The sequence below is a fragment of the Fistularia commersonii genome, chromosome 3 (genome assembly GCF_037954325.1).
Source record: "Fistularia commersonii isolate RoL2024-O1a breed Wild chromosome 3, RoL_Fcom_v1.0, whole genome shotgun sequence".
NCBI lineage: Eukaryota > Metazoa > Chordata > Actinopteri > Syngnathiformes > Fistulariidae > Fistularia > Fistularia commersonii.
In genome coordinates this window covers 9,459,696-9,486,465 of record NC_141286.1, presented here as the reverse complement: position 1 = coordinate 9,486,465, position 26,770 = coordinate 9,459,696, and the positions used below count along the sequence as shown (strand labels likewise).

The 26,770-nt window shown below is 47.0% G+C and overlaps 1 protein-coding gene across 1 annotated transcript in view; it reads left to right on the top strand.

Annotated features, from left to right (window-relative positions):
* LOC147235431 (calsyntenin-2-like) overlaps positions 1 to 26,770 on the top strand; it is a 193,347-nt gene that overhangs the window by 66,359 nt on the left and 100,218 nt on the right. The window contains exon 2 of the mRNA XM_086143552.1: positions 4,136 to 4,258. Within this exon, the coding sequence (XP_085999678.1) occupies positions 4,136 to 4,258 (123 nt within the window). The remainder of the gene's footprint in view (positions 1 to 4,135; positions 4,259 to 26,770) is intronic.

Below are 26,770 nucleotides of genomic sequence, written 5' to 3'. Positions count from 1 at the left end.
TCTGCTTTCAGTCCAGGTGGTACTGAGGATAGGTGCGCGGATTCAGGGCGAAGGTGGAAACCCCCGGTAATACCTATATCGTGACTGTTAAACAAGCTCTCCGTCTGGCGCACAACCACCGGCAGGGTTTTTTCCGTTTTTTTTTTTTTGCGATGCCATTAACCCGGAAAGGCGGCACGGCCCCGGGTTCCGGGCGCGAGCCCGGAGGAAAGATGCACTCAATCTCGTGAAGCGCTGATATCGGAAAGGTCACATTGTCAGACATGTTTTTGTTGTCACCCATCTCTATTTTATGTCCCGTGTATCGTTTATTTTTCATTTTTTGTGACGCGGTATCACCTCGCTGCAGCTGGATCGCCTTTTCGGATTCACACACAAAAAAAAAAAGAGCTGATAGCGGAGAATATTTGGGACCGGGGCGAGCGGTGAAAATCTCCAGCGTTGCGGATTTAAAGGTCAGTAGGTCTCCCAAGCTGTGAACAGGCTGAACACGACGGCCCCACACCCTCCTCCGCACTCTCCGGGCTCCTCATTAGCATCCATGTTGTAGCTTTTTATCATACATTTATTGGGCTAATCCATGCGCCTCGTGTTGGATCAGGTGATACTCATCCACCGATGTTCATAAAGGTGAAATACGCACAAGTGAGCATTTGTGCGGAAACAAAGTGCAGCCGTCTCGTATCGGGAGACGTGATTAGTGCGTTCGTAAAAATAACGCCACGTTTTCCCTGCCAGATGCGGCTCCGCGTTGCGATCAGGAACCGTTCATGATGGTATCGCTCGGCTTCTTAATGATCGCACGGGGGAGGGTTTGCGTCGTCCCTCGCCGCGTTTGTAAGCAGGATCGCTTCATTAGCGCAGAATCTCGTAAATATTCATTGTGTCTTTTATTTGGCGTCGGCGCGGATTCCGCAGCTTTGCCGTCGCTTCTCGAGGTTAAAGCAAAGTCATAATTTTATCCTGCGCGTGAACAAATCCAGCCGCTGTTTCTTTTCAGTGCGTCTCAGCTCCGCCGGCGTTCCCCAGGGCTCGACTCCTGGCCCCCTTTACATTTATCATTTCCACATTCCACTCGTCCACCTTCAGATCCCTTTCTGAACATCTCGTGGAGATCCTTTCATGGTTCTCGTCAAAGTCGTGGTTCTCCTCGTGGATCCGACCACCACCGTTCACAGATCTGATAGGTTATCCATCAACATTGACGACTCCGGTCCCATATTAATGCAATCGCCTGGTTCTATCCATGCCAGGGGTGGGCAAAGTTTTCGGCTGAAGGGCGGCATTGACTTTTAAAATTTGACAGACAGGCCTTGTCAGCACAAGATACGATACATTTAAAAAAAAAAAATGCATTTGTTAACATCACATATCAGACTCGTCTGACATTTGCTTTGAAAATAAAAACCGTCTTGGTTTTGAAGGCTCTGACGTTTGCTTGCATTTCATACGCAAACCGCTTTTTCCCTCATAGCATCACATCCAGCTCATTCATGTGCATTGGTGTGTCCACAGTAACGGCAAAATCACAAAGGCAGTCTGTGTCACTCAGCACAGGAAATTTCTCAAGTGTTCTCAAGTAGCTCCAAAAATGAAATAATCTCCTGTTAGAGCTCCCACATTCATTGATCCAATCATTCAGATCAAGTATGAATTCTGTAACAATCTTTGGTGGGCCGGATTAAAAAGACCAACGGGCCGGATGTGGCCCGCGGGCCGTAGTTTTCCCCTTCCTTCCTTCCTCACTCCCGGATGGATTACTGCTACTCCATTCTTTTCGGGTCACCCCAAAAAAATGCCGCCACAAACTCCAGCTCCCCCAGAATTCTGCAGCAAGGCCCCCCCACACCCTCCGAGGGAGAACGCATCGTCCCAGTCCTTCAGAAGCTCCATAAAATCCAGGATTACCTTCAAGATATTGCTCCTCCCTTCACCTTGAAATGCATCCTCCTCCCGGACCGTGCTTCATCCGCGACTCAACTCGTCGTTCCCTCTGCAGTCCCTCACTATTATGGGATGCAGACCGTTCTGTCGCTCTGCTCCCCAGCTCTGGCTGACTCCCCCCCCCCCCAGTTTCAGTCAAAACTCAAACTGTGAAGGTCACCTTAGGGTTCAGAAAGGCGCCCGTGAATAAAATATATTATTGTGTTTTACTTGTTCTGTTATTAATGACCATGGCCAGGATCAAGGGTTCAGCAATTCCAAAAATAAAAAATAGATATAAACTGCGGAATAACGACGTCATTAAATGGGATTTTGAAGCGCGGTCAAAATACAGGGGGGAGGAAAATGTCGGTTATTTTCAACAACATACTGGAAAGTGGTTCAATGTCAGGAGGCTTTTCTTTGCAGTTTAGTGATTAATTGAGGTGGTTTTTGAAACAATGACTGCTTGATTAGTGCTATTAGGCAATTTCCCTGCTCCGTTTCTGCAGAAAGGACAGTAATTATTCCCCGCTGCTCCTAAATCCCCGCTGGACTGCACATTCCCCCTTTTTTGTTTTTGCATTTGCAGATTTTGCGCTGGAGGGGCTGATGGGGTCACAGGACGGGTCAAATTATCATCTGCCTTTTTCCTATCCAAAAACTGCCCGAACTTTTATAGAAATAAAATCAAATACAAAGGGATCTTTTCTCTGCCCATGGTCTCCGCTTCTCCTGGGGAGCCTTGACTTATAAATTTCATTGTCTCTCTGACCGAGCTCATCACTCACTTTGCTTGTATATCAAATTAAATTCGCCTATTAAAATGAACTGAAATGCTATTAATCCTTTCCAGGCCCCTCGTTTTGTGAGTTTTTTTTTTAAACGAGAAAAATGTACTCTATGAATAAGTGATGAATAAAAAATAATAATACATATTACTAAAAAAGAATGTCAAGAAATAAAGTATTTTTTATTAAGTGTATTTACCTCAAAGAGCAGACAAAGATGGCGGCAGCGACAGAGGAGGTCGGAGGAGTATTTTTTGTGCTAAATCCTTAACTTACAGCTACACATTTAATGCTACAATGTGCAGCTAAATGTTACATGCAGACTTTGCAACACATTATCGCTAAACTTAACGCCGCTCCTCTTTTCAAAACCATCAAATCGTCCCCGACCGGCTCTGACTGACTCTTCCGACGCCTCGTCCGTTGACATCCCCGCCGTCTGCCGCAGCAAATCCCCGTAAATGTCTCCCGCCATCTCACAGATGATGCTCTCTGTCACCTTTATTCACCGACAACAACTCCTCCATCTTTTCATGGACGGGTCCATGACACGCACACCTCACTTGTGTTTTTTTTTCCACGGTTTTGCCTGGGTGAGCCAGCAGCCGGCGCAGCGTCCGACTGTTTTTAAACGCCTCTTCACGGAGATCAGTGTCAAACACTCATCCCGTTCGCTCCTCGACTCAGATCTTGACTCGTATTGCAAAGCAAAAAAAAAAAAAAAAAAACACTTAGCGACGGCTCATATCTCAGAAAACTCCTCAGCCGATGCACGCGAAAATCAAGGTTTCGTCACCTGGCGGTTTCAAAGCACTTAGCTAGCATTCACCCATTCACACACATTAACAGCAGTGGCATAGATCTGATTGGACGGCTGTCTCCTCGCCGCGGTCAACTGAAGAGGAGCTGTGGGTTGCGCTTCTTTCTCTCCGCACCTCACACACCCTTTTCTTGTAACTGACAGAACACTCAATGGACAATATTCGGAAACATGGCCTTGGATGGGATTCTCCCGCTAGCACTTCCCTGGTAGCCGTGGATGAACCCGGAGGGCCGGGGTTGGTGGGGCAGATCTGGGGCGAGAGCTGACGAGAACAGAAGAAGGAACATTAGAAGTAGCGGAGTTGCGTCAAATAGAACGACAGGGGTTGTCTTGTAAAAAAAAAAAAAAAGAATAAACGGAGAGCTCTGCCGCCGGGAGCAGGGAAAAGATAAATGCGAGGGAGTGTTTGTGGAGCTGCGAGGCGTCAGACTCGGCTTGACGAAGCCGGCGTTTCTGCCGAAAAATAAAAGCGGAGATGTGGCGTTTCTTCCTCGCTTTTTCCGGCGTGTATTGCATTTGGCGGCGGGAGGATGTCTTACAAAAAGCTTCACGGCTTCTCTTTCCCTTTTTCTCTCTCTCTCTCTCTCCATCTTCGCAGTGAACAAGCACAAGCCATGGATCGAGACGTCGTACCACGGCGTGATCACCGAGAACACCGACATCGTGCTCCTCGACCCCCCGCTGGTTGCCCTGGACAAGGACGCCCCTGTCCCCTACGCAGGTACACTAGTGTCCGTGGTGTGGCAACAGCGTGTAAAGATGCAAAGTCATTAGACATCGCTCTTTGGTTATTTTTTTTCTTAACCCCACCGCCTCCCAGGGCATCCTAACCGACCCTCCTCCCGCTCCGTAACCACTTAATCCAATAATTCCAAAGGCAGCGCCTGCATCGCACAGGCTACTCCTATCCCGTATTTATTTAGAGTGGCCCAAAGACAACCCGGTTGAGGCCGAGGACACCGCGGGGGAGAGGAAAAAAAAAAATTTGAAGACTCCAACCGGATTAGGGTTCTTCCCACTTTGTGACCATTCCAGCTCGTCTGAAGGGTGCCAGCTCCTGGGGGGCGCGGAGGGTGGCGGCGGGATGTTAGCCGGAGGCTCCTGGCAGGCTCAGTCGGCGTATCTCCCAACAGGCTGTTAATATGGCCAAGACCCGAGCGTGGGGCTGAAGCCCACTCACAGGGGCCCTCAAGCTGGACAGAGTGGACGGATGATGTGTGTGTGTGTGTGTGTGTGCCTGTCTGTGTATGTGCGCGGGTTTGCAAAGTTTCATTGTTTGCTAAAGTGTGTATCGAGTGGCTGAGGGGGCGGTGGCAGCTGCGGGTTGCTCGCTTGAAATGGCCGCCCTGCAGGGAGGAAGGGAGGAAAATAATGTGACAGGAGGGGGGGGGGTAAATGTTCTGTCCGCCGGCTTTCTCCACACACACACACACACACACACACACACACATGGCCATTCAGTGGGGGGGATGTTGGACGGAGGGAACTTCATTGAATCATCGATAACCCCGAACACTGACACCCTCCTTCTGCGGTTTAAATTCGTCTTTTCCACCGGTTTTCCACTTCTCTGCCGCCGCCTTCTCAGGCAACAACCTTGCAGACACAGCTCAGGGCAAAGACAGGGGGTTGTTGCAGTGATACGGTCGGGGAAGCCCCTTCTGTCGTGACCCCAGTCCCCGCAACCCGCCGGCCGGGGCAGGGTGTCACGCACAGTGCGCGGGGTTGCGTTGAAGCCTCATTAATTTCATTACAGAGGCTTTAAATACGGTGCATCCGAGCCCTCATTAGCATCTGCTGCTACTGCTCATCCTGGTTGCATCGTCAAACTCACTTAAACGCGACAACATACTAGCCTCCCAATGCTAACGCCGAATCTCCAGTTGAGGAAAAGCTGAAACGCTTGTCGGAGCGGCAGCCGGGCGATGCCGTGTCCCGTGAATAGTGTCTGGATGTGGATCCACCTGGATGCAGAGACGCGCAAAGGAGCAATGATAGTCATCAGGGGCGTCGCAAACTTCCCACTCGCCGTCAAACCACAGGTTTTATCCGCGCTCAAAAAAAAAAAAAAGCTGGAGATGGTAACCGGTCTCCGACGGCGGTGTGACATTCGCGCCCACCACTTCCTGGAAATGTCAACCTACGTCTACTGACAACAGCTGAGCACTGGTTTATTTTTGCTTGTTTTTCTCCGCTGGCCCCGACCGCGATCCATTTCCCCTCCTTCTCGCAATCTCATCCGTGTCACCCGTCTTTGTGAGATGAAGCGCAACCACCGACGCCCTGCTAGCATAACAGGAAATCAAAAACATGCATTTCCTCTGTATGACAGGATGATGTATTATTAGGCATGGGTAGTAATAATTTATTTTTTTCTTGCTAAACCAAAAAGAGGAGCCAATGAGCATAAAGCCATGTCCTCCTGGGGTTCCCTGGATTAAAAACGGCATCTGCCCATCACTAGCGCAGCCAGATCACGCAGGTTCCACGTTGAAAACATCGAAAACTCACAGTTGTACATCCGCAGTCCTTGGGGGACAAAGAAAACCAGCACGCCAAAGAATCAAGATTTCAAGATGTTGGTGAAGAAGCCAGGTTATTTGTACCTGATCCTATTCTCATTCATGAAGCGGCTCGCACAGGATGTACCTACAGATCTGACATGGAGGATTTCCCCGTCCTCCGTACGATGCAGACAGCACGATGTCAAGGTTCCCTGTTCCTCCAGCAGCAACGGTCGCAGTTGTGCTTCCTGCAGGAGAAGTGAAGATGAGCGTCGGTACACTCGGTAAAGGAAAATGCGGAGAAGGGTTTTCGAGGAGTGACGCCGGATCCGACAACAGCATCTTTTGCACTGTGGGAACTTTTTGCAGTTCCAAGAACCTTTCCAGGCAACAGGCGCTCGGAGATCAGAGGAACCAGGGACGTCAGTTCCTAGAACTACATGAGGATCTTTTGAGGATTCTATAGGACCTCATAGGTGCTTGATGAAGCTCATATCAGATGCTTCTTGTGGACTGCGGATCGCTATTTCTAAAAGCTATGACGGTTACTGCTCAGCTGATTTTCGGCAGCGAGAAATGGAGCGACGAAGAGATCCGGGCTCTTCTGGTCTGCTGTGCCACGAAGGATTTTAATGCTAATTTAAATGTTATAAAGATTCTCCATTTCCAACCGGCGGAAGACACCCGGAAACCTCGGGCTGAGGCGCGTTCCAGTCCTCTTGGGAAGCTCCATGTTGTTTCACGTGCCGATTTCCATCGTTTCGTTCTGATCACAGAAAGCGCCGCCAAGGGTTTGGACGAAGCCGCGCTCGGTTGCTTAGCTGAAATTGGCGACTTGCTGCGGGATTCGTGAGGACTCCGCTCGGGAGCCGAGCTCGAAATAATTTCAAATCCGCGGAGTCCATGATGACATTAATGATACGTTTACCCCCTCTACTCCCTCCGTAGAGCCATCTTGTCAAACAAAAAAAAAAAAAAAAAGGGAAATAAGGCCTCATCTGTGTCCAGCTATCAATCAAGAGCGATGCCAGACGCTGCGAGACGTTCCGGCCACCTCGTCTCACGGCTCACAAAATACCGCTAATTTTCGCACGCGGCGAAAACGCAGCTTTCGGAGCATTAATAAAATCAATTATCTCTGACCTTGGCGTTCTTCACAGAGCCCGGCGGCTTGTCAGCATCGCAAAAGCGGCGGGCGGTGCTGTATTGTCATTCACCGCCACGGAGTAAACAGATAGTAGTAAACACGCGGCCTCGGCTAATGTGTTGTGATTAAGTAGCCTCTCGCTGTTTGCTTGTTTGAGGAGCGGATCTCAAGGTAATTATTAAAAAACAAAAACATCAACTATCTCTTGGGGACAGCGAGGAGCTCGGCGTAGAGCGCGAGTGTGTGACAAGCGAGTGTGATGTTAATAAGCGAAGGAGGAGTGCAGCGCTTGTTTGGAAAGGGAGCTGCATCGTATATCACACGCTAGCAGGCTTTATAGGAGGAGAGCGCGCGACCGCGGAGACGCTAACCGTCTGTTTGTTGACTCGCCCGTCATCGCATAGCCGTTCCCGGATTAGCCTTTTTCACAATCAGCGTCCTGTCAATCAGCTGTCTCGGGGCGGCGCGCCTGCTCTGCCTGTGCGAGCGAGACGTAAGGCCAGTCCGAAAAGTTCTAAGAAGGCAGTTCTGGAAAGTGTCCAGCTCAAATTCGATTCAAGGAACTACTCTACACGTCCTCTTCTTCCTCCAGGGGGATATTTTAGTTTTGCATCCCCGCAGGGATTGAGGGACCACGGTAGGGACCTGCACCTTCAGCGCCTCAAAAACAAACCACCTTAGGAAGAAGAGGAAGGCGACACGGTGGTGGACGCTGCCACGGCGTTCACGTTCTCCGTGAATAATAACTGTGGACCATAAGATGGCTGGAAGTGTTTTTATCTTCTCTCTACTTCTGACCTTTTCCATCCCGTCCATTTTATTGCTGGCTAGTGATCCTGATGGATTTCAAAATGGCACTCTGTAGTTCACAGGAAGTATCTGCCGATGGGCATTGCTTATGAGTTCCAACATTCACAAAGTGCCTTGGAGTTCCTATGGAACTGGAAAAAAGACCCAGCATCGAAGTAGGAGCTGAAATGCGAATGCCAGGAGGAGTGACCTGGTTCCTGAGAAGATTCTCAAAACTGCAAGAAGCTCCTGCAGTGTGACAGGGGCTGAATGCACGTAGGACAACAAGGAAGGCAAAGCACATCCGATGTTAAACTGCAGAAGAAGCCTTGGAAGTAGTTGTTTATTTTCCGACTCGGTCCCCTTTTTATCCGCTTGCGCAGCCAAAGTTTCGCCCGATTCTCGAAAAGCTTTTTCTGACCGAGCTGAAAAGTGCAGACGGCGTAATGACTCCACTGCTTCGTGCATTCGAGGCGCGTCAAGATGGCGCCGCCGTCATCCTGCCATTGTTCAAATACTAATTTATTAATGAAGTACTGGAATGCAATCTGCTTCCTCACTGAAGCACGCAGATGAGAGAAATAGTCTTTGTAATGAGATTCTTTTTTTTTCTCTCACAGCCTTCTAGCTTTTTGTTGTTCTTTTTTTCATCGCCTTTTGACGGATAACCGAAGGGGTGGAAAATGGGAAGACCGCCGTTGCGCCTCGAGGCTCCGCTGCCTCGGAGGAGCGCGTTTCTGGTTGCTTCTCGAACGGCATTAAGTAAATTTCCCGGTCGAGTGGCCTCTTGTCCTGTCAAGAAAGGGAGACGCCGGACTTGGAAATCCTCACATATTGACATCAAAACGCCTTCAGGGTTCTCAAGTCAAGTCAGATTTTATTCACGCCCCGCCAAATCATAACAGAACTGTCTCATAAGGCTTTCCGTGCAGAACAAGTATGGACCTGTAATTACAGGAAGACACGATTCCCCCCGAGCTAGCGAGCGCTTGGCGATGGAGATGTCTGTCTCTTAGCAATGCGGAAAACTCGGACGGATCCCGGCTCAACGAGCGGCCTTCTGCCTCAAGCTATTGGGTTTAATAAGAGTAAGAGTGTGATGGAGATAAAACGGGTATGAGGGTCGGGAGGGAAAGGCACTAACGGTCTGGATTACTAATTCCACGCCTGATTGTTACACGGTAATACCTGGAATGATGCAGTTATTCGTCCATTCATCCTTTATCTGTACAGCTTATCTTGCGCTCAGGCTAGCAGGAGTGCTGGAGCCTATCCTAGCTCTTCATGAGACTCACCCTGGAGGCATACAACCATTCAGTCCCTCGTCCTATGGCGATGTCTGACACACTTCTCGATAGTTTACAGTCCCAGATGAACTTTCTGAATGTTTTGGAGACTCCCAACATACTTGAACCAAGGGACCTTCTTGCTGTGAGTCAAAAGTCCAAAAAAGTGCAGACCCTTAGATGATATGTGGTAAAAGAAATAGCAATATTGGACAACAGCATCCAGCCACGTCCAAAGAGAGGGCAGTTCAATTCCCCCTTGTCTTATTTTTAACTCTCTCTCCATTTGGAGCCCCTCCTGGTGATCATGTTTTTCGAATCCCCCACGCAAAAGTTCTTTCCATCTGTCGGCACTTGACTATTATGGGGGAAGAAAGACGTCAGCGTCACCGAATAAACTCGCATTTGATCAAAAGCACGTAATTCCGAAGCGATTCGTTTTAATTCGTGGTGTCTAAAGAAGTGTCAGGATTCAGGAGGCGTAAAGGGAAAAACACAAGGAGCATCTGTCGTTTCGAGGAAAAACCCAAGGGGATTCGTTCGGGGATTAAGTACAGAAACGATGTTTGGTAAATCTGCCCCCCCTCCCCGCTGTAATCTGAGCGAATTAAAGTGTTAATAAGCAAAGGTTCGGTACCGCCTCAACGCGGTAACACCCGGCAAATCAAAACGCGGGATAAATTCAGGTTAAAGAAATAAATAGAAAACAACTCCTGTGTACTTACAGCACTCCTTTATTTACCTCAGTGGTAAATTGGTAATCTCTGATTCTTCCGCAGATGGTATCCAACACCATCAGATCCTCGTACAATAAATCACCTGTCACGCTGGATAAAAAAGCAATGAACCGCCGTGATTAAATATTGCCCAGGGGGAGCGCGTGGACGGTGGTGCGGGAATCGGAGGCGAATTTGCCTTTTGCTGGTGCACAGCTTTCGGTCGCTGCTGCAGATTTATCACTGGTTTCGGACTCGCAACCGAATCAAAGAGTAGTTTGCAAGAAAGTAACGTAGCCGTCTTTTAATGACACCTTTCTCCCTTCAATGCCTTTCCGGAACCGAACGAAGGCGTCAGGTTGTCCTGAGGGGTGGCGTGGCTCAGGGCGTTAGAGCGGTTTCGCCTTGGAGCTCAATTTTTCCTCCTAGCCAGTCGTATTGTTGAGCAATACACTGAGTGCTGCTCCGTAGCTGCCTTCTGCTAATCCTTCAGTCATGACAGGTTGAATGCAGCGGTCAAATTTCACTGATGTTGTGCTCCATGTATGACCGAATGTGACAAAAAAGGTATTTCTAATTCCTTGGTTGATGGAGACAAGGGAGGGGAAGCTCATCTTCCCCGTACATACGGGTAGTACGGTAGTTTTTTCGCACCCGGGTTCGTTTGTTTTAAGACATTCTTCCATGTATCCAAGTGGCGTTGTGCCATTCAAAATGTGGGCGGAGTTAAAGGGAACAGGGGGCGGGACATCTTTAGCAGCTACTTGTCCCATGTGACCCATGTGAACCCAACAACTCCTATTCACACTGTTCATTCTCAGGAAAGACTCCGCCCTCTGCTCCATCCATCAGAATCGAAGACGTGCCCTCAGACTAGTGGAGGAACTTCTCCGATTGGTCCGAGTTGCTACTAAACACGACCCACTTTCACCTGCTACGTCGGGTCATTGTCTGGATATCTGACAATCGCTCGCTCATAGATCAGTGGCGGGAGGGCAAAGAGATTGTTTCTGCGCTGAGCCAATCCTCGGGTTATTAATAACAATCTGTTTTCCTGACAGCTTAAAAATACTTACGCATGTTTTATTGTCTTATTTGTGAAAAAAGCGATCCCCATGCCGAAATTTGACAGATAAACATTAATGACGAATCACTCCGAATCCGTTCAGATGAAGGATCCGGGCCTTCAGGGTTATTTACCCGACGGGAGCACGTATTCCCTTCGTCAGCTGCACTTTATGTAATATGCAGGTTTTGCTTTAAACAATATATGAAAATAAAAAAAATATTATAGTGGAAAAAAAAAAGGAAAGGATGGATGCTTCCGGCTGAACCTTCTTTGCAGTTCAATGAGGTTCGTCTCGTTCCCCGCGGAGAGAACCCATGAAACATTTCCAAGTTATTACAGCGGATCCGTCGGAGTCCCAACGCAAACAAACGCGCCCGTTTAACGAAAGCACTCGCGGGGGCCGCCCTTTATTTATTCTATTCCATTCAAATGCTTGGGAGATTTGGAGGATGGAGGGAAAATGTAGATATATGACAACACACTGGGTGGAGGAGGATGGAGGAAGAGGAGTTCCACGTCAAAGGAGTGCAAAGGTGATAGGTCACGAAGGTCAAAAAGGGGATGGTTGACAAGGAGATAACTGGTTAGAGAGGAAAAGAAAGTATGAATGTCTTGTTGTCATTGTATTAGATATTTTAATAGCTATGTCTCTTATGGAAGAAAGCAAAATAATCAAGTATCATGGTGATATATATATATGTAATATTTATGTTATATTAAGTATGTATTAAATTCCATATTTCACGTTTGCAATTGGTAATATTCATCCATCCATCCCTCTCTTTCACGAAAAATCCATTGATTCATCCATTCACTCATTCATTATTTCATTCATTGTTTCTTTCATCCATTACCGCTTCTTTCTCTCGCGCCCTACCAATCCATCCATCCATCCATCCATCCATCCATCCATCCATCCATCCATCATCCCTCTTTCCCTTGAAAAATTCATTCATTCATTCATTCATTCATTTTTTCATTCATCCATCTCCCCTTCCTTCTCTTCCGCCCTACCAATCCATCCATCCATCCATCCATCCATCCATCCATCCATCCATCCATCCATCCATTCATTCTTTCCCATTCTTTCTTTCATCCATCCATCCATTCTCCCCACACCGGCCATCCATCTCTCCATATATCAATCAATCCACCCATTCATTTGGTCATCCACTGATTCTTTCATCCATCCATCCCTTCCTCCTTTCACTCCCTCCTTATCATCCATCAATCCTCCCATTCATTTGTTTATTCAGCATTCATTTTTTAATCCATACCTCCACATCACCATCCATCCATCCATTCATTCAACCATTCAGTTACTCTTTCTTTAATCGCTCCATATCCATCCATCCATCCATCCATCCATCCATCCATCCATCCATTCATTCATTCATTCATTCATTCATTCATTCACTCACCCTTTGTCGGGTTTGTCCTTTTTCATCGCTCCCCCATCCATCCATCGGTCCACCCATTCATTTCATTTTATCCAGACCTCCCTCTCTCCATCATCCATCCATCCATTCATTCACTCACTCACCCTTTAACAACAGTAATCTGTTCCCTCCCTTCTATAAGACTCCGTGATGCCTCCAAAATTAATGAAATGAAGTGTACAAGATTGCACCCTCTTCGCCCCCGCTCCCCCCACCCCCCACATCTCCCCACCCCCACCTCCCAGCAGCCAATGGGCTCGCAGCCTGAGTCAGTCCACCGAGTCGAGCGCCTGGAAACTTGTGACAGGCCAATTAAGGGCATTTGCATATTGGGAGGCTTAAATTATCGCCGCCCTCTGGAGCATAAAATGGAGGTACAACCTGAAACGATAACGGTGATCTGCACTTCTGAGCCGCCGAGAATTAGTACGTGTGAGTGCATTGTGTGTGTGTGTGTGTGTGTGTGTGTGTGTGTGTGTGTGGGGGTGTGAGTACTTGTGTGCGACAGTGAGACCTGAGGTGTATCTAACATGCGTTATCATTCTCCCACGCAGTTGTTCCCCGACTCCTCTCTGTCTTTAGTTAATCTTCAATACATTAGTTTTGCGTTCAATCTGTGCCATGACAATAATCAAGCCATTCATTCATTCATTTATTTATTTTTGTATTTTCTATTTTGCTTATCGCACACTAACGGCCGAGTGGAGGCGTTCACCATACATATACACATCAATTCATTCTGTCATTTACACATCTTAAAAAGATATACAATAGCCACTCATTCATTCATCATATTGTCATACAACCGTTCACTCATTCATTGATATGTCACACAGATATATGCCTATGTCATTTACACATCTTATAGAGATGTGTACGTCTCATTCACGTCACATACAGACACAAATGTTCACTCATTCATTTGTATCATATAGAGACACAACCATTCACTCATTCATTTATATGTCACATAGAGACGTGCAATAGTTCACCCTGTCATTTTCACATCTTATATAGACATACAATGATCGCTCATTCATATGTCACATAGAGACACAACCATTCACTCTTTTGTAGGTCATATAAAGACACAAATGTTCACTCATTCATTCGTTGCACAGACCGTTCACTCTCATTCCCACGCCTGGATGAATTCTCCAGAGGCGTCACATGACCGTCGGCGTCCGTCGGTGTCGGAGGGCTATAGATCGTTGCACCCCATTAGAGTCTCCTCTCCATTTCACATGTTGCCAGTTCGTGACCGCCACGGTCTCGCATCTCGATCAGAGGCTCCAGACGAAGCTAAGATCTCGTGCTTCCGCCCGTCAAGGTTATTCCGCCATGCGGTGGCCTCCCGCCGGCGGGTCAACAGCCGGGGCAGGCCGGGTTTGTCCTCGGCTCCGCTTTGATCGACTTAAAGGTAATTCAGTTTTCCGCGGGCGGCGCGGCGTCCTCGCCCCGGCGGCTGCTCCATTTTATTTCTTCACCACTGAAAAGAGGTTCTGATGAAGAAGCTGTCGGCGGCGGAGCCTTGATCTAGTCGTGGCAGACGGGATTTAGCCAGGATCTACACGATGACGTGTCGTCCCGGCTGACATCAGGGTGAGGGGGCGGGGTTTAAAATGCAACGGTCAGCTGTCAGTCACAGGGATACACATGGAGACGTCCAACCAATAACATCCTGTTCACAGGAGAGAATGCAGAGGAACTCAGGAGCAGTTTCTCAGCTGGTAGAGCTGGATGTCCCGCTCTTGCTGTGTTGCTGGTTCAATTCCCGCCACCTCCCGCCTGAGTGTCAAAGTGCCCTTGTGCAAGGCACTATACTCCCGATGACTTTCCTCCCTTCGTGATCAGAGCAGCAGTGCACTAATTTCAAATTCAAAAAGAGAATGAAAATAAATAATAGCTTGCGCGGTGAAGGGACGGCGCTTCTCTGGCCAATTATCTGTGGTTTCGGGCCGTTTCCTTTCCCGACAACAACTAAACGCAAATGAACGCTTTCGATGTTTCAGAAGTGGCTGCGCTACGGGGATATTTATTTATTTATTCAGTCATCTGTTTATTTATTATTTATCAATTCACCTTATTAATATATTTATTCATTTATTCATTCATTCATCTGTTTAACTATTTATCATTTTTTAATCCATTGTCAGCACAACAAACCATTGATAAATGTTACAATGACCTCTTTTTAAAAAAAAAAAAAATTATTCATTCATTAATTTAAACTGCTTTTCCTGAGCACAATGCATTTCCCAGCAGTCCTCACAGTGCCGCATACAGAGACGTAAACCCTCTCATTCTGCCATGGGAGATCATGAAGACTCCAAATGGTTGTTGTTGTTGTTTATATTATTGTTTTCTTGTTGATATTATTATTACTTTGTTGTTTTAGTTCCTCTTCTTCTTCTTCTGCTTCTTCTTCTTCTTCTTCTTCTTCTTCTTCTTCTTCTTCTTCTTCTTCTCCATATTATTATTATTATTATTGTTATTTCTATTATTATTATTATTAGTAGTAGTAGTAGTTTATTAGTTGTATTATTATTATTAGTAGTAGTAGTAGTGGTAGTAATATCAGTTGTATTATTATTATTATTATTATCATTATTACCATTATTATTATTATTGTTATTGTTGTTATTATAACAACAATAATAATAATAATGATAATAATGATTATTATTATTATTATTATTATTATTATTATCAATATTATTTTTTGCATTATTATTGCTGTCAAAGTTGGACTTTGCAAAGGATCGGTATTTCCATTCTTTTGCTGAACATCTGTTTACATCTGAAGCTCCATGCAGCTTGACAGCAACATCGCAAACAACACGGCGGGCAATCCGGGAAGCGTCTGTGTTTGGACGACCGCATCGCTGCAAAACCACGCCGTTGCCTTAATCTAACTAATTAGCGATGGCTAAACAAGCCGATGCGGTTTCACTTGCTGCCTCACCTCCGCACCAGCCGTCCCCCACAGATGAAAAAGGACAACCTCTTTTTCAACAGGCGCTTTGTGGGTTATCACATGTGGTACCCCCTCTTTCCCCCCCAGGCCTGTAAACCAAATGCATTAGTAATGAATCACTCCGCAACCGTACCCAAGTGGGCCGCAATTTGTGTCCATCCTCGTTGACTGACTCGGGTTCTCGTGCCGCCGTTATGCGGGGCCTGGGGGGAATTTGTGGCGTGCACGGAGAGAGATCAGAAAACTGGGGGCGGGGGGGTGTGCGTGCTTGTGTGTTCATATGTTATTATCAGTAAGGATAAGAGCTAGCTTAAAACCATACAAACCTGCCCGTCAGCCTTACGCTGGTTTATTGGCGCTGCACATCGCTGACAGCTTAGCATTTGTATTTTACCTCTGCTGTTGCCTGATAGCGTCACTTTCATGCCCCCGGCTCTCCCCTGTCACCCCTCATCCACCCACCGCCATTACCCCTAACTCCCCCCCCACCCCCCAACGATTACTTTTCGGGGATCTTTTCTGACAGTAAAACACAGGAATTCATCTGAGGCCCTTCACGGCTGGCTGACGTGAATAGAAGGCGGAACGCCGGAGTAACAACAATGACGGCGGGAATGATAAGGAGGCAGAAATTTAAAAAGGCGGGAGAAATAAAGGTCCTGGGTGTTTATCATCAGCCACTTGACACTTGGGGAAGGCGACAAGCGGCGGTGATAAAATAAAACGTGGGAGGCGATAAACGCGGCCGGAGTGTAAACTTTAATGGCTCAACCTGGGAGGGCAGCAATTTTCCAATATTTAGTTAACAACAATGTTATTAAAAGAGCTGGGGGGAGGGGGCGCCGTGCCAAAACCCCTTCTGCCTGGAGGAGGCAGACGGGAAATGCGACAATCAACAAAATTGATTCTGAGTTGTGTGTGTGTGAGTATGTGTAATTGTAAGCGTGTGTGTGTGTGTGTGTGTGTGTGTGCGTGTGTGTGTGTGTGTGTGTGCTGTGGACACGCTGACAACAGCTTTCAGTAATACAGCATCCCAGATGTCTGGTCACCGATTTTTGAACCTTAATCTCCTAAGACACCGTTTTAGGTTGACCAACTGTCCCTGTATAAGAATGTCAAGAACTAAAGCACGCCAAAAGACAATGCTTAGTTCATTCATTCATTCATTCATTCATTCATTCATTCATTCTGTTCACTGTTTACCTTGGATTCATCGCCAGCAAATCACAGGGTGACGTACAGAGACACACAACATTCACCCTTACATGAACACGTCACATTGAGGCATACAACGTTCGCCCCCTCATCCACATGTCATATAGAGACACATAAAAATCACCCTCTCATCCACATGTCCACATGACATGCAACTATTCACCCTCTCATTCATGTCATGTAGACATTCAGCCAATCACCCTCTCATTCATTCGTCAGATTAACTCAAATCACTCTCTCATTCCCACAATGTAGAGAGATACAACATTCACCCTCTCATTCAGACCTCTGGGCAAATTTGGCCAAAACACCAAAAGCACCTTTTCTTTCACGAGTCACGAGCTCACTCTCTCGTTCATCCGTCATACAGAGACACGCAACCATTCACCCTCTCGCTTAAACATCTTTTAGAGACGTATAACATTCACCCTTTCATTCGCATGTCACATAGAGGCATACACTCCCTCATTGGCATGTGTCTGTTTTAATAGTGCTTTCCACTAGATAGCATTCATCCTTTCAGACACACACATTCTCACACAACGGAAGGGTCCGGGCTGCAATGGTAGTCGCAGACCAATCAGGGGCAACCTCGGGAGCTCGGCGTCTTGTCCGAGAATCGAACCGCCAACTCTCCGCTTGGAGGGACGCCCCCACCACCCGCTGAGCCATAGTCATTTATTATAGAATCCCAAGCGGAAAGATACCAGAGTGGAGAGCAAACGTTTACCGCACTGCTGCAAAACCGGCCAGGAATTTAGGATAAATAAAACCGATTACAAAGATAAATGTGGGCGAGAAAAATCCAGCCGGTCGACGGTCTGCCGTTTGCCGCCGCCCGAACAAATCCTGATGGATTATATATTTTCAGGTAAATGTGAATAAACACATACGCGCATGTGAGAAGTAAAAGGGAGATTCTTTTACCGAATATTCCAAGGTCAGCTGCGGCGTGCTTCGCGGGTTGTCCCTCGTTGGGCTGTCAAGGCGGAGCCTTGGAAAAGTAAATCAGCAAGATGGGAAAAAAAGGGAAAGAGGATAAAATCAAGGCGGGCCATTATTCGTCCGAACCTTGGGCGAAGACCCAGCCAAGCCCGGCGTTCCATCACCCTGCTAATAGAAGAACACCTAAAACTGTCTGGCAGGACCAATAACAGTCAGACTAATTGAAAATGAAGCGCAGATAGGCGACATATATAATCTCCACTTCAATTTCATACTTGACCTTTACAACTTACACCCCCATTCAAAAAAAAAAGGAAAAAAAGATTAAGATCCCTATGCCTGTGTTGGAGGCAAAAAAAGATAAAATATATAAATATAATGGCTAATAAACTGGTGATAAAATAAAGAAGGAGATTGCACTTCAGCGCATCTGATGAAATAAAGCTGAAATGGGATAGTACTGGCTCCTGAGGGGTCAGAGGGAGTCAGAGTCTACTCTATGGTCTTCTTTCATCTAAATGCGGATCCTCCGAAACATTTGGGGTCATCCAATGAAGAGCCAGAGGTGGTCAGTGCTGCGTGCCATCGACCCTGTTCCCAGCCAGACTGATTATTGGACTTGTATGCTCTTAAAGCCCCTCCCAGTTTATTACCAGAAATGGTATGCTTCGCCTACCCAACATCGCACGTTCCTTGGGTCTTCCCTGAAAAGAACGCGTTGCCTTCTTTGGAAACAATAGCTTCTCCTTGGCAACCTTTTTCTCCAATATGGCAACATCTAGACTTTGCCACCTCGCGGATCTTTCAGTTTAATGCTTTCACTCATCTCTCAAGCCCCTTTTGATGTCCCTGTTGCTTCCTTTTCCAAAGGAACTCTTCTGCATATCATAAAGTAACGTATAATGTAGTTTAAAACGATAAACTCTTGACGGGACACAAGGTCTGTGGTAAATGCATCACCTCATTTAGTGTGCCTCTAAGTGCATCGAGTGTGTACTCCATGCCTCACATAATGGTATGCTACAGCATGTCGCCTTGTATTGTCAGAGGGAGACTCGGCTACAAGTGCCTCTCTGTCCACATAAATCAGTGTAGTGTATTTTGAATGTCTACTTGTAAACAAGGCGGTGCATACAATCCCAAAGCTAGCATAATGATGTCTCCCCGGCTTTCCCTCTATGGGCTCATTTATGCTAAATGTAAAATTAGCATACGCGTGCGTAATTCTGTACGTTCGCGGGGAGCCTAGCCAAACGCAGCAAACAGAGCGTTACCAACGGTAGCCATGTGTTAGCTTTGCGCGGTATGCTCAAGCCCAACCAGGCACTCTTCTTGCATTTTTCTTAAAATGTACATTATCGCTAACTCCTCCACCATCACCGTTTGTTTTTGCCTGAAACAGAACTCTGCTCCCCTCGTGGTTGACAACCATGGCAAGGTAAAGCAGACAAGGGGAGTAGACACAGTATGTTGACAACATTTGAAATAGACGTACCTATTTACTCGCCTAATGTTAGCATAAATAAGCCTGACAGGTGCAGGCATCTTGTCTGGCAGAGATGGCTACAGCGTCTTAAAATCATCACAAGACCAGATTAGATTCATCTGAGCTCAGCCATGGGGTTCCCCACAGCCCTTGTTTGTTACTGCCTCACAAAATCAAAATATCATAAATATGATGATTATTTCTGACCACTGTGTGTTTATCGCTCTCTGTAATCCGTCTGACAGCAGAGGGATTTATTAGCAACGAATCTGTTTTTGGGAGGCTGTTCAACCGCAGCCCAAAGATGAATCGCTCTGTTTTGTTTTGAAACCCAAAGTGTGCAGCGGGCGGGTCGTGACATGCAGCGCACGCAAATGCTGTCTTGGACCAGAAGGGGATGCCTGCGGTCACATAACCTCATTCATGCACTCAAAGGCTCAAATTTCAAACACCGTCCTGTGGAATTCACTTGGAAGCAGCGCCTGGCAACAAAATATGGACTTGTTTTCAAGGGCTGTACTATACTATACTGTATACTGACAGCGACTCATGGGACCAGATACATTGGAGATGAGGGTCTTTTTTCAAACTCCTTAAAATTAGATGTTGCTTCAGGCACACTAAGCGTCCTATAAATAATCAATTAAGACAGAATTCCATTGTTCAGGCTCTGTTTATTATGCCTTTATTTCAAATTTGTGGTAGGATGTTCACTGGCTGTGGGACGTGTGCCTGAATGGGTCCTGTGTCGCAGATCGGTGACTTCCTGTTCCTTTTTTGGAGTTTCCATATTTGAATATTCCTCCAGGTGCTGGGGGCGATGGGTGTGCTGTATCACATGCTCTGCAGCGACACCTCGGTTTACTAATGTGACTCATTCATAATGTTGTTTTTTTTTTCGACCAAAACGTTGAAACTAAAATAAATATTTCCATTAGAGAAATGGATCCCCAACTTGTCTATAATGATGATTGGCTACCTCTTCAAAAAGACCAACTCCCTTAAGTTCCTCTTTGTCCTTCAGGGTGGAACAGCCCGCCAATCTCCCTGTGCCGAAACCAGATCCGAAATGCGGACGCTTCTTTCTTGCTCTGCTACAATGTCTTTCACGTCCATTCTCAGAATTTAAAGAAAATGTAAAATAAAAACATAATGTTCGCATGATGGTTGCAGCAGTGTAACAGACGTGTCTAAGCTAGTGGCTTGTTAGCAATGAAATAACTTGTCAACCCAAATCTTGTTTGATTACACCAACTCTGTCACCGATTTCGCTTTTAAAACCCGGAAGCCTGTTCGCAAACTGAGACTTTGACAAAGTGGAATCTGTTATTGCGGCTCTAGTCGGGATGTAGTTTTAGATAGGAAGTTCCCCGGTTTGAGGAGCCACTCGCAGGTGAACTTCCTGTGTGGCGAAGGAACTCTTCTAATAGTGTCTGACTTTGTTTTCTTTCTTTGCGAATCCCATAAGTGGTGTCGCGAGAGCGGACACCCTGTCTGCTGCCCTCCAGAGGCGGTTCACAGCCCATAGTTTCCACAAATTGATAAATATCACGTTAAGCTAGCAGCACTGGCCGCACCGGCCTCCTTCTCCTGCTCGCTCAGAACAGGAAGAGGCTCGGCGGCAAATTCCCTTCTCTTGTTGCAAGGAGTCAACCTTTTTTGGCAGTTTCAGCGCAGATCGCTACCAATGAGAGGGTGAATGCTCGGTTGCCTCTGTTTGGAGATCTATGATTGACAGGTGTCGGGTCCAGGTAAAACCACATCTCTTGCGTCTGAGGATAGCTGGGATTGGCTCCATCCAATGATGACTGATTCATTTTTCAATGCATGTCAGTTCTTTAGATATATTGGGATGGTTCCATCTTCTGCTTCAAGATTTTAGGACTGCAGCAGTTTTTTTTCCCATTACATTTTTCCCCTGTCTCAGCTTAGGGCCGAAACTACCAGTCCTTCATCTTGAATGTCCGATAAACACACACACACTCACACACACACATGCGTGCACATGGAAAATCACCACAATAAGTGATGCATCAGCACTGATTCATTCCCTGTTGGAGAAAAGTGTTGATTACAGGGCGTCCGGGGTTGAACCCCGCCTCTCGCCCAATGACAGCTGGGATAGCTTCCAGCACCGCGGCAACCATGAGTGAAAGCGGGTTTAGATAATGAATTAGTAATTATTTCAAAAATTACTAGAGGTTTCAATGCAGGTCATTTTTGCCAGAATTGAGAGAATTGATTTCTCCGCTCTCCGCTAATTCAATTGAATACAGTAGAGGAGGCGGAGCTTGTTAATTTGGGAACATCCCTTCATGTGTACGGGTTTATCCGGGTTGGCTTTATTTGCAATGATGGAAGCCGATCCAGTGAAAGGGTCCGACTCGTCGGTAGATTATCAAACCGCCGATTGAGCGCTTTACTTTCATGGATGGCGGCGCATTGCTGTGTGTGTGTGTGTGTGTGTGTGTGGGGGGGGGGGGGGGGGGGCAGATAATAACAAGGAAGCGACGGGCGAAGAAAGGTCGCCCCGGGGATGGCGCTAAAGCGGAAGCGGCGAGTAATTTATTTGTTTTTTTGTTAATTTTCTGGATGAAAAGCATCATTTAGCCTGAGTCAAACTTGCGTTTAACTCCGCAGTAATTAGAACTCGATTATTCAATGGCGCCGCTGTAGCGGCGGGCTTTGAGTGTGACCAGAGAGCGAGAGCCCCAATTATAACCACGACAAAAAGGAGAATGAAAGAAAAATCACCGACCGGGGGGATTATCGGCAGCCTCCGCACTTATTTGGACTTTTTCCAATTGTCAGTCAAGATGGCGTGTTATTACCGGTCGCTGTTTCGGATCTGCGTGGCTTCACATCGATTCGGTTCAGTCGTGACTTGGGGGGGGGGGGGTGTCGCAGGAGGATCCTAGTTCTAAAGAGACAGCAGAGGATGAGAACACATTGCGCTGTATTTGTTTACAGCATCCGTCCTTGAGGGAGTGTGCACGCATCAGTACCGCCGCGCTGGTACGTTCACGCCGCTCAGGAGGGGCTTTTGGAGCAGCATCTGCTTCCTGTAAAACCTTTGTCGGTAGGCAGTGCAACCAGGACTTTGTCCTTTGAGAGCTGGAAGACGCGCCGCCAGTCGATGACAGACTTCGTGGCTCGGCTTGCGGCTCTTCTAGAATCCCCGTGGGTTGGGGTTCTCAATGCCCCGGGAGGAAATGAAATTCACTTGACCGCCCCCATCGGGGTCCCGATGTCTTCAAACCATAGTTGTGAGGCCGAAGCCTCATTTTTTCGAGGTTTTCTGTTTGGGCGCCGAAAGCAGAAAATCCATTTCTAGGAGTTCTTCTTTGAAGTTGCCTAAATGTATGCCCTCTTCGCCCCTCAGCCCCTTGTACTTCACCTTCCGCAGATGGAAGTCCTCACCTCGCCCTGGTGCTGTGGACCCCCATTAAGGGCTGTGTCCCGATTTCCTGCGGCCAACAGGACTCGTTCACGCATCCATCATCAGCTGGCAGAGCGGGGTGTCCCGGCTCCTCCTGTCTGCATCTCGAAGTGACCTCGTACAAGACTCGGGACCCCGAGCTCTTTCAAATAGCCTGGTTAGCTCCTTGAATGCAGGTCACTTGTGAATGGATGAATGCTAACTAGAGTAAAGCCCTAGAAAAGTTTTACAATAAAAGAGGCACATGGATCCAAAACGTCTCCAAGGCGATGGGTAGTTGTTAGACTCCCAGATCAGACGGAGGTTGGTTTTTCATGATTTTGTGACTCAGATGCAGGTTTTGGGGGCGGAAGGGGAAATTTACCTTGACGCTACATTGCCGCCACCATGGTTACCGAGGCTGAGAAGAATCGGAGTTCATACTAAGAAACTGGTTTCAACACGATTGGTCGAACCAGCTGAAGACACCGGAGCGGCCATGTGTATGAGAGGGTAAACACACATGGCCGATAAACAGCTAGCTGTCGCTGTTGTTAGCGCAGCTATCCGCTCTATGCTCCTTTCCCGCAACTCTATGTCCTGCTTCCTCTTTTCTCATTGGCTGTGGGTGACCTGTGTTCACCATCGGGTCATGAGGTGGCAAAGACTACCCGAGTGAGTTGACTCAAAGATTAAAACGTTTGATTGACAGATTTCTGCGTCGATTAGCCATGCCCACTTTCCCAAGCTAGCGATAGCTGCTGCGCGCCAGTTAAACCTGGGGTTGAATAGTCTCTCTCCATCTGTTTCCGAAACGCTGTGATTTTATTGATTCGTGTTTTTTTTCCGTAGGATCTCCTGTACATAAACGACAGCAGGTCGGCGGGTCGTGTTCTGTCGAGACCACTCTGTCAAGAGGAGTAATAAGAAAAAAGTTGCTTGTTATAACCCACGGAGGGAAAACACGTGCGGCGGAGCCTTTGACTCCTTTTCCGCAATTTATTTTCAATTTTTGGTCTCTCCCTGTCGGAGAGCCCTCACGAGACGCGGCGGCGGCGGCGGAACACCGGGTTGCCGTCGGGGAGGAGGAGCCGCTTCGGCTGCTGGATATTACCCAAGCGGGCGAGATAAGGCTGTTTGGTTCCTGCCACTGCTTTCAAGTACCCTATTTGATTTGCGATGAGTGACTTTTCCAGGAGGGGAAGAAAAAAAAAAAAATCAGCGCTAATTTCACAGTTTGTATTTTATTTCTATCTCTCCTTTGCTCTCTCCAATGTGCCAGCCTGCGGGCGTGATGGCAGCGTATGATGCAAATTAATTGATTCCAGTACAAATGAACTCGTGATACTAATCCAACGCTAAGTGGCTGCCGCTTAATTTCATATTGATGAATGAACTGCCTCTGTCGGCACCCAGAACAACGGCTTCTAATTAGATCGACACTAATTGCGGCAGCATTGATTGGCTGATGGTTTGTGTGTTTGGTAGCGGTGGTGGTGGGGGAGGGGTTGCTGCGCGAAACCGAGGCATTTTCACAGCCATGACCTCTGACCCCACAGCTCCACTGCTCTCCACCTCCAGGCTCGTCGTTTTACATTCAATCAATCAGCAGGACAAAACACAAACGCCCACCCACCCACACACACACACACACACACTCACACACACAAACACACACATCTATTGCTTTCATTTCCACTATTTAGCAGTATTTGCATGGCTGTTTAATAGTCGTAATCATAATCGTAATAAATACCTCCACGCACGACTGGTGTAATTTAACAAATAATAAAACCCGTTTCCACACAATAACACGATTTTCAGCTTTTTTTCCCTGATGATTAAAACCCCTTGTGCCTGTGTGTGTGCCTGTGTGTGTGTGTGTGTGTGTGTGTGTGAGTGTGTGAGTGTGTCAGTGCGTGTGTGTTACTATCCGTTTACCTTATTTGTTGTTTATAATGGGTTTGAACTGCATGAACTGGAGGGGCACTAAAGCGGGTGACCTTGCTTCCGCCTGTCCCTTAATGCGCAAATGAAAATTGATCATGAAAAAATAATAAAGGATAAAAATAAAAATAATAGAAATGTTAAAAAATAAAAATTCTTTCTTAACTTCATGGCAAATAAAAAAAAATGCTATTGTATAGTAGAACTTCTTAAATAAAAAAAAAAAAATTAAACAGTTCGGATCCAATCCTTCGGCTCGGTGGAAGAGAGAAAAAGAGAGAGAGAAAGACGGAGGCCTGGATTAAACATCCTCATCCCTCCCTCTTCCCACCACCTCTCTCATCTATCCGTTCATACCAGCAGCCGCTGTTTCCTCCACTCGGGCTCTTTGATATCAACCGGGTTCTCTGGAATCCCCCCCCACACACACACACACACTCGTCCGCCCTCACGGTTAATTAAAGTTGTCTGCTGCTCTTCTTTTTTTGATCTCTCCTTGTATTGTGCTCACCTCCGACCCCGGCTCCTTTTTGAAAGCGCCCAATAGCTTCTGATGGGGGGGGGGATTCCCCCCCCCCCCGGTCGGGATATCAATCTGCATATTCTGCATTCGGCGCGCGATCATTTCATTTACACGAACGAGCCTGGGGACTTTATCTGAATCGTTTTCCCCATTAAAAGCGGAATGTCGGTTCGTGACGCCTCAGAAGAAGCTGGTCATCGGCTGAGGAGGTTCGGTGTTGCGCGCAAATATTTATTCATTCATTCATTATCTATCCTGCATTCAGCTGTCATTGGGCGAGAGGTGAGGTTCACCCTGGACCGTTCACCTGCTGATCACAGGGCAACGTATATTATAAAGAGAGGCCATTCACCCTCTCATATAACTATTCACTCTCGCCTTCATACGACTGGTTTTTGCATGTTTTTGGAGGACACCAGAGAATGGGAGAACACGGCGTCTCCGCGCATAAAACCCTCCCTGTCGGGATCCAATCAGGTACCTTGTTGCTGTCAAGTGGAAGCGCTAACCGCCGTGCTACCTTGCCTTGCTGAAGACATCATTTGCCAATTCTGATATACAAACCCAGAGGACAGCATCCATCTCTCGGGACTCAGTTCCCCATCGCAGAGATGTGATCAGGAATGAAGGGCCAATCAAATGCTCGAGGTTCTTCAGCAGTGAGAACCTGCAGGGAGGGGGTTCTCAGTGTCATCCCCAGATGCTCATATCGCTTTTAGTCTCCATCAACAGGAAGGATGGGGGACCCTAAACACACCGCTGAACCTGTAAAGCTTGTTTTCTCTTCTCAACCTGTTTTTGCGCTCCGTGGGCAGCGCCAAGGATCACAGGAAGGCAGATCGGATACTTAAAAAACCTTGAAAAAGGCTCTTCCTGGTAGCTACTGTGGGTGGCTCCTACTTCTAGCTCCTCTTAGTCGCTATTTCTGGTAGCTCCCATGGTAGCCCCTCTTGATAGCACTTCCTGTTAGCTACTTCTGGCAGTGACTTTTGGTTGCTCCTCTTGTTCGCTCCCCATGGTAGCTAGTCCTGGTTGCTCCTACTGGTAGCTTCTTCTCGTAACTCTAATTCTGGTGGCGTCTCCACCCAGATCATATCTTGTGAAATGATGAAAACGAGGGCTTCTTCAACCAACTCTATCCTGTTTTTTTTAAAATGCGCATGTCATTGATGGTGCGGTAAACTCCTTACGTAGAAGAAAGCAATTTTAAAAACACAAATGAGCTCGATCTACTGGTGTTCGGGGGTGCATGTGCTGGTGCTGTGGTTTGAATTTGTCTTAATGGGAGATTTATTACAGTGTACTTAATGCTGAGTCCGGATTAAAAGAACCCAGAGAACCCCAGCGCCCCTCTCCGACCGGTGGAATTAGAGCAAGTCTGGCAAGGATTTAGGATTAACAGCAACTGGACAGGGCCTGTCACTCTCTCTAAATACTTCTGGGAAATTGGTACTTGGGTGGAGGACAGCTGACGAAGACATGAACATTTGAACAACCATTCATTCACTAAACACCAGGAATATAGGAAGGTCCACTCTTGGAATACAACAGTGGACCTTCTTGCTGTGACAACATGCCGCTAACGACATACCATCCATGCGGGTATAAAATTGTTCCTCCATGACAGTGAAAATGGTAATCCAGCAAATTTGACGACCTTTTCAAAACAAAGCTTGTAGCAAATCGTCTGGATTCATCATAAATTTTGGCAGGTGACCCGTGAATGTGGCGGTAAAGTGACGGGGAATGTATGGAGTTGTGAACTACCTGTT